At 44.9% G+C, this 11,651-nt stretch overlaps 1 protein-coding gene across 1 annotated transcript; it reads right to left on the reverse strand.

Moving 5' to 3' along the window:
* Nucleotides 1-588: 588 nt before the first annotated feature.
* Nucleotides 589-6,733, reverse strand: LOC120702835 (ubiquitin carboxyl-terminal hydrolase 23-like). The gene is made up of 11 exons (XM_039986795.1): nucleotides 6,206-6,733; nucleotides 5,824-5,938; nucleotides 4,470-4,580; nucleotides 4,184-4,356; nucleotides 3,776-4,102; nucleotides 3,524-3,649; nucleotides 2,309-2,983; nucleotides 2,104-2,229; nucleotides 1,391-1,985; nucleotides 1,187-1,280; nucleotides 589-1,036 (listed from the first exon to the last, which is right to left on the reverse strand). Exons 1-11 carry the CDS (start codon nucleotides 6,467-6,469, stop codon nucleotides 859-861), a joined length of 2,784 nt encoding a protein of 927 aa, XP_039842729.1. The 5' UTR covers nucleotides 6,470-6,733; the 3' UTR covers nucleotides 589-858.
* Nucleotides 6,734-11,651: the final 4,918 nt, after the last annotated feature.

Here is an 11,651-nt window from a genome sequence, read left to right on the forward strand (position 1 = left end):
TCAGACTCAGTCAGCTCCCAGCCACCTATTATACTTGATCTTAGGAAATCCAGAATTCACACTGCACATTTCGTCACATGGGTTTCGTTCCCCGCTGAAATTTTTCTCTCCAAACAGGAGGTGTTTGTTTGCCGCGCGCGCCATGGCGGCGGCGGCCCGACACGGAGGGCCAGATAGGACAGCGCATTCAAGGCCGCGCGTCCGGGAGCCACCGTACCGGAGCTGAATCCTAGACGGACCAACCGATCCGTCAGTCCCACGCGCGACCGCCGTATCACTATCCGTTGCCGCAATTACTCCCCGGTCCAGGCTAGAGAGAGAGAGAGAGAGAGAGGCACCGCACCACCCGTCCCACCTCGCGAGCCGCCTCGTACTCCACCTCGCCATTTTAACGAGCTCGTGGGAGGTCACCTAGTAGTAGCATAGTAGTAGCACACCAGGCCCCGGTATGGGGCCGCCAAGATCAATGGCTAATAAGAATGCAGGATCTCGGCCGGGCGGAGCTTGTTCACCCCTAGCTCAACCAATTTGCACGGCATTACAGAACAGAGATGGCGTAATAATTACAGGCCGACTGCAACAGGCAGCTGTCAAAACACTTTTTATCATGTAACTGATCAACATATTATTCGATATGAAAAAAACAATAACAAACAGCTGAGGTCCGAGCACAGTGTCTGGCTTCCGCCTGTTCCGCTACACAGAACACGTTACAACCGGTTCGAATGTCTATCAAAACTGCTAAAACAACATAGCCACAACGAATGACGAATCATGCAACTCAATCTCTTCACCAATGGGTGCTACTACAACATAAACAACAGCAGTCTGTGCGTCTTTGGGGGGGGATTTTCTGTCTCATATTCTCAACCCTTCTGTCATGTTAGGCTTGTTCCAGGATTTGCCTTTGTAAGATTTTTGCTTTGACTTGCGCTGCGAGATGTAGTTTGCCTCCTCCTGGAAGGGGTTTGGCCCGCCGAAATCTTGCTTTGAGTTCCGGACTTTCTTTGTCTTTCCTCTGTCGTACTCCTCGTCCCTGGGAAGACGCAAGTGAATATGATATAAACGTTTAGCTACTTGTTTCGCTCAACAGAAGTCTACTACAAAATTGGGAACAAAAAACTTCCAACATGAAAGAAAAAAAACATTACTTGTGATATACTGCAAATACCAAATAGAGACTCACCACTCATCTAAGACGTAACCAAGGCTTTTGCGTTTTTTATGTTGCGGCTCCGCAACCTTGGTATTTGGCATGTCTATGTCATCCCAGCACGGAACTGAAAATCAAACAGGTTAATCAAATGACAGGTTAAAATTGATGACGCAACAGTAGCTTCCATTTCATCTATAAAACACAATGTGCATGGCATTGAGAGAATGTGCTAACCAGTAGCTTCCACCAGGTCCGACGCACGAATACTGACAGGTTGGGGCACTCCCAACTGAGCATCTACATGTTTCCTTGATTGCGTCTGGTCTACGGAAGAGCTTGAACCAGACGTTGGAATGTCAACATTAGCAGAAGGTGCATTTGTCTCAGTATCAACACATGCTCCATTAACCTTCTGCTTGTTTTTGGAGGACTGAGTATCATTTCCGGGCCTTTCACTAGCATGTGAGCGTTTCTGACGGACGGAAGTACACTCTACGGCTTCAGATTGTGCAGTTGCCGATGTTGATGTCAGCTGATCATTCATGCTGTCACCTAAACAAGATATATTTGCCACGTCCTTGCAATCCACAAGACGTCTTCTAGTTCGCTTGTGTTTTGTTTTCTTCCCTGGCTTTAGTGAAGCCACCAACAGTTTTTTGGAACCTAACCACATGTTCACAACAGGATACCTAACAAACTTCTTTGACTTCAAATTTGCCTTTTGAGCTGTTGTGCCATTGCATGAAGCAGCCACAGCAACCTGCACAGAACCACCAGAGCTGATCTGTTGTCCACACTTGACTTGTGCAACTTCCGGTGCAGTTTTGTTCTGCATATAGGCACATGTGACAAATGTAATAAATATCACCTCATATTTAACATGGTACTATATGATTTAGTTCATCTGCAAAAAAAGCAACAGATATGGAGGAAAAGGGGTGTTATGCCTGGCTCATAGGAAGTGCCATTACGATGTCATTAGCTTGCTCAACAGATCTTGGCAAGTTCTTGGCTTTCTCACTGGAAGTAAGAGATCCAGAGCCAGGCACGACGCCATTTGAAACAATAGAATCCTGTAATTTTCATGATATATGTAAGATATGAACTATTCAAAAAAAATTTAAAAAATGCAGTGACCATAATAAAGCAAACCTTCTTTAATGAAGTCTGTGAAGTAAGCCCTGCAGATGTGTCATTTACATGGGCAGTTGGCTTCGACAATGGAGTTGTTTGAGGTTGAGAAGTAAGTTTATCTGCCTTGGACAATGTACCAGCACCATTGACCATGGGAGAAGCAGCATAAGTACTTTTCCCTGCCTCAGCCTTAGGTTCCATTTCTTGCAAAGACCTCCCAGCAACTGTTTGTTTACCAAAAGTATTGGCAATTGATAAAGGTTGATGGGAAGAAGAGGTCTCCTGGCCATTTACAGAACACTGAATTGATTTAGCAGGCAAGGTAACACCATCATTTCGAGGTCCAAGAGCTCGTGTGGAAGACAGGCCATTGCTTTGAGAGGCTGCTGCATTTTCAGCTTTGACTTCATTCTTTGAAAAATGGTCTCCTGAAGTCTTGCCAAAAATGCTAGAATAGCCATTGCTTGCGTTGTGCATCTTATCACCAAATGGAAACGAACCATTCAAATGTTCTGCTTTTACACTGCCTTGGGTAATACCATTAAGGGTAGAGATCTTTTCAGGGGTTTTCTTTGTGGTCAAATTAGCAGTGCTATTATCTTTGCGCGCCACGGGATTCCCAATACTGTCACGCACATAAAATAGCATATAGGCCTTCTGCCTCAATACATCTGCCTCACGAACTTGGCGCACCTGCAGTTGATGTCCATAAGGATCAGTATGAGTTGAGGAAGACTACAGCCCGATAAAGTAGCCAAGGGGCACAAAGTGAAAGTAGAACAGTAGAAACATGCCACATGCAGCTCAAAACATGATATTACTCAATGTTTTTCCTAGTAACGCAAACTTCATAATTCATACTATATTTGTAGCTAATCTAGCCAATGGGGTCTTCTCATCATAGTGAACCCAAGGTAGTAATGTAAGAAAACAGGATATGAGAATCCTCACTACTGTAAAGAGAACTTTGAGGATTGACTACTTAAACTCGTTTATTAACTGCATGAGACATCAATGATGCTTTTAAAAAGTACAGAATGCAATTGTGAACAAAATCTTTTGTGAGTCAATGAAGCTAGAAAACTTGCATATGAAAAGGTTACTTCAGTGGTTTGAGAAATATTAATTACATGGATGCTAAATAAGTCTGCAGGTTAATGTTAGCAGTAGCACTGTGAAATACAAACAAATGACGGAACGAGCAAAGCTTAATGGATTAATGCCATACTAGACCTGGTTATCATCAAGATTGTGCCACATCCCGCTGGATGTACAAACATAGCAATAGTAGTGACCCGATTGAGTGTTCCAACCAGCATGAACTAAGACACCATAAAGGCTGTATTTGAAATCTGAACCCTGCGCCAATAACCATAATGAATGGTAATAAGAAGAAAAAATAACTAAAAAATCGGGTGATTTGGTGAAGAAAAGCTGATTGAAATGGTACAAGGCAAAACAAGAATCTCAGAACAAGTTACTCACTTTAGAATCACTAACAAATGGTTTCAAGTCGAGAACTGGTTGGAATTCCACTCTTTTGTCAATTTTTTCACGGGGATTGAAAGGGCTAAAGCGCTTCAGATGAACTGTCAGGACATTTGGAGCCTTATCAATTGTAAACCTCTTCTTTGCTACAACTTTCTGCCTGCAGCGTTCACACTGGTATTGCTTTTGACCCCCATCTAGTAGCTCTTCCTCGGTAAAATTTTGAAGTGCCCGCACTAAAGTTGTGGCCTTGGCAATATCAAGACTAAGGTCCAAGAAAGGATCAAATTTATTGGAACAATGCAAGCACCGTGTGCATTTCACCTGTAAGTAGCCGAACACAGAAAAAGGGAATGAGGATTCTTGTGCCAGTCCAGGTGTAACTCAACAATGCACAGAGCATACCTGACTTCTAAGGCGGCCACCAAATATTTTGTGGACTAAGCTTTTTTCATAGGCACTTTGCGACTCACTTGGTACCCCAGAAGGTAGGCAGCATTTATGCATGGATTCGAGCAAATTAACCATTAACTCGTGTGCATCTTCTTGTCTTGAATTACGGAAACTCCGGGAAATGCCTATTTTGCAGTCAAAGATCACATTGATATAGAATAAAAGCTAGATTGCAGAATTTCCAAAATAAAAAATGGCCATAGGTATTTTAGTTCAACTAGAGAAGATAAAAGGATACAGCGTAAGTTCTTCACAATATCCGACGGTGTCACTATTTTTCCAGTTGACTGTAGAGCCGTCTTGACATGATTCTGCAGAGCACATAATGCACAAAATCCAGAGGTACGACCTTCAGCAAAGAGAAAAGAAATTAGCAACAGCAACAACATAAATACTATGCAGTGAAAAATTAAGGAAGATCTTTGCTTGTTTAACAAGCTTGATAATACAAAGATGCTTTCAGTTCTCCTCAGCATACAAATGCATTACGCAGCGCCATTCTTGTTCTGTACAGACATGCATCAAAGGATGATGGCAGCAGTTAAGGTGATTCTACAGAACATTAAATATTGCGATACTGTGGCATTTTTCACCATACATGAAACAATATGGTTTCGCATCCAGTATGGTCATAGTAACGATTAAATGTCAGAGAGCACATTTCCTGTTGATTTCTGCGGTACAGGTACACGGGAAAGAAATATCTCACGCTGCCTCACTATCTCGTAACCAAATGGTGAACAAGGTTTACAGCCAATAACTCTAATGAATCATGTTATAAAAAAATAATCTCACACCACTAGGAAACACACATACAAAGCACTTGCCCAACTTCAAAAAAAATTATTTACCCTGTGTTACTGCAAGCAGCAGCATATTCAGAACTAGCGGCATGGCTGTAAATTTCGAAATACAGGAAGAGCAATTAAGTAATGAGGTCAGGACAACTTGGATACGGTGGATTGTTTGCCAAATCCCACTAGAGGGAACACCTGAAAAGTAAGATTGCAGTATGAACTTACTTATATTGGGTCCATTGGGTGTGGCTCGTCAGGTAACCAGAAATAACAAATTTATGCAAGATTGGATGGTAAAGAAATGTTCAGGTTAGTGAACAGCATCATGGTAATTTCTTTTTAAATAGTGGACTTCTTATCCATCGTCTTCATCAAACTATGGATTTTCCGATCCAAGCATAACTCACATCTCTAAACTAGAAAGTAGAATGAACAGCCTTTACACGAACTTTCCAGTTGATGAAATGTTGCTGAAGATTGTATTGGATCCCTTGATTGATGAACGATACTCAATCTTTATAAATGGTGAATTGGCCAGGGGTGTAATCCTTGACTCCCTTGAGTCTTAAAAATGTATTTTTGAATTTTGAGGCATTGTCGTCTTTGGTGCCACACCACTATTAAGAACAAAGTAGCGTGTAATTGGTAATTGAGCGAGTGTCTGCCATGCATAATAGTCAGTGCAGTTACTGCTAATTTTGGAATCCACAAGCTCATATGCAACATTGTCATCTGATGCAACATGTTGAACAGTTGAACTTGAACTGACCATTTGACAGTAGCTACAGCACTTACATGAGGACTTGTGCTTCCCGCTCTGCAAATAGGCTGCAAACGGCTCTGTGTACGTCAAGCATTGCAAAACCGAGTTGAGGTAGCAGGTGTTACCAAGATTTCGCAAACCAGCACCCTGCAAGACATCAACAAAATGCAGTTTAACAAAACATAGTTCAATTGTCCACCACACTAAAACCTTACGAGATGGAGATGGCGAGACCAAAACAAGCAACTTACGGACCAAATACCCGAAATCGCAGCTAATTTACTCCAGTTACCTAAATTGACAGCTACACTGGCAAAACACACTTGACATTGCTACTCTACCGCCCAAAACCCCTATTACAACGAAACTTTTATAACTCAAATCCTCAAAAAGACTGCAACTTTAGGGACTCACAATTCTCCCGAGGTAGATCCTGGCGACGCTGAGCTCCGGATCGATCCCGCCAGCGTTCCCCTTCTCCGACCTCCTCGTCTCCCCCTCGCTGCTCCCCGCCGCCGCCAGGGCCCCAGCCTTACCTGCGGCCTGCGGGTTCAGCGTCTCCATCCGGAACCCGCCGCCCCCCGCGGTCACCGCGGCATGCGGCCTCCGGGCGAGGTGGAACTCTATCCTCCGGTGCAGCACCCCCTCCGGCGCCGCCGCCGTTGACACCTCCGCCATTCCTTAGGGTTTCTCACCGCAGCGGCAGCGGCAGCAGCACAGAGCCTCAAGATCGGGCGCGCAAGGGATTAGCACTTGGCCTGAATTCCTGGACAAAATTGTCGGATCAACACTCGCGGGGTCGATCGATAGGGAAGGGGGAGATTGGTGCGGCGCGCTGCTCTCTTTTTTTTTTCCTTTTTTTCTGGCCGCCGTTCGCGACGCGATGGCGGAAGAGGGGGAGAGCAGGAGGTGAGAGGCTGAGCTTAAAACCCTATACCCAGGGGCGAAGCTAGAGCTCAAACAACCCTGGTGCACTGCTTAGCATTATAATCTAAGCATTAGAAAAATCTAGTGGTAACAGTGGAAAAAATCGTTCTTACCCTGGTGCCAGTGCACCAGGCACCATGAACGTGGCTTCGCCCCTGCCTATACCCCTTGCAAATGGACGGCTGGGATGGGAGGATGGGGGCGGCGGGGCGATCTGGAGCGTCCACTTGTGGAGCACATGTTTCTTCTTCGACGACTGTGCAGTGGGCCCTTGAGGAACACGTCGCGGATTGAGGGTGTGTTTAGTTGGTGAAAAAAATTGAGATTTCGTTGTTACTTGACAAATAATATTTAATTATAAATTAATTAGATTTAAAAGATTCATCTCGTACTAATCAGTTAGACTGCACAATTAGTTATTTTTTTAACTCCATTTAATGCTCCATACATGTGTCAAAAAATTCGATGTGACGGGTACTGTAAGAAATTTTTTGGGAACTAATCAGGGCCTGAGAAGCCGGAGGTAGTGTTGGCTAGTAGCCCTGCATGCCGCAGTTGGCCAGTTGGTGCCCGAACTGTGCTATTTGCGGAGTTTTTTTAGAAAGCATACCTGTATTACTAGATAAGGAAAACGTACAAAGATCCGTTCAAATACAAGAACCCACGATAAGGATACAAGAACCACTACCCTGACCAAACAGCAAAGGAGCACCCCAAAGAAAGGAAAGTTACAGCGAGAACCCAAGCTCCAAAGCTTGCCTTCTTCACCGGAGGTCGCCATCGACGCTGCCAGTAACCGCCATCAACGAAGACCCCCGAGACGCCATAGATCTGAAGAAGCCCCATCGCACGGTGGCTTTGAAAGGAGTCACAGTAGAAGGAGCCTTCGGTGTTCGCCCATCGACCGGGGCCGTACCCCAAGCTTCCCAAATCCCGGATCGACGCTCGCCATTGACAACCGACGCCGCCGAGGGATGCTCGAGCTCAATCCGTCCACCCATCTTCCATAAAACTACCAGCAAGCCCTGAACCCAGAGAGGTGGCGGACTCACCAGCCGATGAGTCGCCCGCCACGAACTCCTGTACAGGGGATCCCCACGGGAAACCCCTCCTCCACGCGCCCATCGACAACGCTGGAGCGAAGCGCCGCCAAGACGGGGAAGAGCACGGGAGGACATTATTCCTTGACACCGACGCCGCCGCCTCAACGTCAACGTCGAAAACCTAACTCTAGAAACCCTAGGACCTAAGCTACTACCCACCCCACCCCAGTCGGCAGGAGGCCAACGATCTCCGCCACCTGGCAATGCCTTGGGGGCCATCGGAGGCGGGAGAGACCGCTGGCTCCACCGGCGGGGACGCTCGCTCTCACAATCACCTCTCTCAAGTGTAGTAAGAAGAAAGGGGAAGACTCTCCAATGTTCCACCGCGCTATTTGCGGAGTTAAACTTGTGATTTTTAAGCCAAAGTGGAGATGATATTTACCATTATTAGCTGCAGAAAAGTTACCGTCCATAGTATGTAGCATGTATGCTAGCAAACTAGCAATTGCTCCAAAATGCCAATTTTATTCATCCGTAGTAGCAAAGTAAAAGCTTTGTATAAGGTAGAGGTGAACTCACCTCACATCATCCTCAAAGCACGGTATAAAATGTCTTTGCTCGAACGGTGAAATATTACTTTTTAAAAAAGGTAAAAAATGGTGGAATGAGGCTTGGCTATGAATCCAAGCACATTGATGGCACCACAATCTTTGTTAGTTGTTTTACATAGGTGGATTTTCAAATACAAAGCTTATGGAAGTGCTTAAGCTTTGATAATTTCTAGTTGCAAGAGGCTCTAAACAATTAAGATGAGATAAAACTTTAACGTAAATGCAAAATAAAAAATTTTCTCAAAAGAACTTTAGTGGCATAAAAACGAGTCCGCGGGAGCTTTTTTCATAGTCTTTATATTCCAAGCATTTTGTGGGGGAGTTTCATGAGGTCCACCACTTTTCACGTGTGAAAGAGTTATTGACCCCATTGTGTTCATTGAAATGATTATAATAGCAGTGATTTTTTAAAGGTTATTCCAAAGTACGTTTAGTCTATGCTTCATAAGATTGAAAAATCAACCAATCGTGGTGGTATTTGACATTTCCATACGACAAAATGGCATTTCCCTTCGTTAATTCACGTTAGAACAACCAAGCAACCAATATGAGGGTACGGGTCCAGCAACTAGGTGGCTAATTACTGTTAATGTTATGTTACTGGTTGTTTCTGTTTAGCTTGTATTAGGTCATATGTAACAAACCGATAACTACTCAGGCTATCCGCACTGCGGAGCTGTAACTGGACCTCCGCCGTGTTTAGTTCCAAAAATCAAAATTCCAATTTTTTTTCCGGCACCTGCATGGAGACTTAAATCTAGATGAAATAAAAAACATATTGCGACTGCTGCCTGTAAATCGCGAGACGAATCTAATGAATCTAATGCTACAGTAAACAACCTCTAATGACGGATTAATTATGCTTGTTACATTTGTCTCGCGATTTACAGACGAGTTCTGTAATTTATTTTGTGATTAATCTATGTTTAGTACTTCAAACATAGAAAGATGTCTTTTCAAAAAATTTACGAAGCGCAACTAAACACAGCCCTCAGCTGTAAATGTGGAGGTTCAACTCCCGCACCGCAGCACTGCATCCGCACCTCTATCGTTGAGGTTGCTACAGTGAATCTCCAAAGATGGAGGCTTCCTGAGCGAACACTATCCCTGCAACTGCTCCACTTGCACCATTTCTGCGAGCGCTGGTTGGTCCACGGATGGGAATGGGAAGGAGGGGGTCCACGGCTGGTTGATTTTTTTTTGACAAACGGTACCTGTATTAAACCAAACAGCATACGAGTACAAGAGTACAAGACCATGGCCATACAAGCACCATCTAGAACCGTACATAGGGGACAGCTGTCCACACACATTTGCACAAAAGACCCTAAACAAAAATGAAATTACAACAAGGCCCTGTGGATCTTCTGCACTTTCTGGAAGCACCGCTCGCCGCCGACGTCTTCCTCCGCCATGACAGAAGCCATCGCCAGAGCAGGACGTCAGGGACCCCAAAACCAACAGGGACTCCATAGCACGAAGGCGTTGACATGAGCCGCAACAAGAAACCACAGAGAAAGCGTATCGGCCGGGGACGCACCCCGAGCTCCTGTGGTCGTGGAACCGCCCTCGTCGCCGACGAACAGCAAGAACCAAGAAGCAGTCCACCCACCCTACAACCGCCACCAGAACAGCCATCCCACTGCAGAGCATCACCGACACACAAACCTTACCAGGTTGAAGCGCCGGAGAGCAGACTCCTACACAGGAGCCATCCAGAACTGGAAGCAGCCTCAAACCAGTGAAGCAACCCCACGATTCCACCGACTCCTCCCTCACGGACCCCTCAACGGCGCCAGAGTGAGCGCTGTCAAGACGGGGACGAGGACGGAGGGACTTATTCCATGGTGGTGCCGCTGCCTCAACGCCACCACTGGACACCAACACCTAGATAAACTAGGACCTGTACACTCCGACCAGCAAGGATTCCACGGCCATCCCCACCTCGTAGCGCCGAAATGGACGCCGGAGATGAGGAAGACCGCAGATCCCGCCGGCGGAGACCCAGAGAACGAGTCGCCCTTTTTTTCGCCTCGCAACCCTGTAGCACGCGAATGGATAGGTGCGAAGCTTCGAGGGCTCTCCCACGGCTGGTTGATTTAGAGACGGGGATAGAGAGGCTCGACGGCAGTGTTCGTGGTCTTCCACGCCTGCAAAACGGTGCTGACATATGGGCCCGCCCCTGTACAGAGGCGTTTCCAGGCTTCCGCGGTGCGGATAGCCTCAGCATCCAAACATAGTATGGTTCTTGCCTTGTACAATAGCTGATACCCAAACCAAATGTTGTAAAATCATCCAAGTGTTGAGCACTTAATATTTTTTCGCGGGAATAATAGTTAGAAGCTTTTCATAATAACGGTAAAGAAATATTTAACATATATAGAAATGTTGTTTGTGATTTCATAAAAAAATCATGTCAATAGTGGATCGCATTTGTGAGATAAAAAACTAACAAATTCAAATTTTAGCGTTGTTCTTTGACAATCAACCTCCACTTAACGATGAACAATAAGGATAGGGGTGGATCTAGGCCCTTAGGTCGGGGATTATCTGACCTCGACAAAATTCTGCAATGTCTCAATCAAGTACTGTTCATCTCAAAGTTCGATCACATCATCCTGACTTGCTTCCCCCTGACAAAGATAGGAGATCTGCTGCTTAGGAATATTCAAAGAAAAAGAAAAAAGAAAAAGAAAGAAAGATAAAGAAAAGAGGGTAGAGGAAGGGGCAAGGAAATAAAGGCAATGGTTAAAGGGAAGGATATGTAAACAGTAATAATGAAATACAAAGGAAATAAAGATTCAAAATTTGAACCCGTTCCAACTTCTCTTCCAGTATTTTTTTTAAAAGGAAGGCAGCCAGCGGGACCCGCGGCCCATGATGGAACCGTTCTCCTCTGCGGAGGTCTCGTGCACGCGCCCTCAACGACCCGTTAAACAAACCGAGTTCGTGTTCAGTTACAAAAATCAAAATTTCAAAAAAATTTTCCAGCGCCTGCATGGAGATTTAAATCTAGACAAAATAAAAAACGCATTGTGACTGCTATCTGTAAATGGCGAGACGAATCTAATGAACCTAGCTAGGCTGTAATCAGGCGCTAAATTGCTACAGTAATGCTACAGTAAACAACCTCTAATGACGGATTAATTAGGCTCATTAGATTCGTCTCGCGATTTACAGACGAGTTCTGTAATTATTTTTGTAATTAGTCTATGTTTAGTACTTCAAATATAAAAAGATGTCTTTTCAAAATTTTCAACCAAACAGGGCGCGGAGCTC

Source organism: Panicum virgatum, chromosome 4K, assembly GCF_016808335.1.
Source record: "Panicum virgatum strain AP13 chromosome 4K, P.virgatum_v5, whole genome shotgun sequence".
NCBI classification, from domain to species: domain Eukaryota; kingdom Viridiplantae; phylum Streptophyta; class Magnoliopsida; order Poales; family Poaceae; genus Panicum; species Panicum virgatum.

Bases quoted from the DNA above. Each gene is read 5' to 3' on its own strand.
- LOC120702835 (XM_039986795.1), bottom strand. From the start codon at position 6,469: ATGGCGGAGGTGTCAACGGCGGCGGCGCCGGAGGGGGTGCTGCACCGG. The intron at 2,984-3,523 runs GTCTAGTATGGC...CATCAACTGCAG, and splicing joins ACAATCTTGATGATAACCAG to GTGCGCCAAGTTCGTGAGGC. The intron at 1,986-2,103 runs GCATAACACCCC...GCCTATATGCAG, and splicing joins TGGCACTTCCTATGAGCCAG to AACAAAACTGCACCGGAAGT.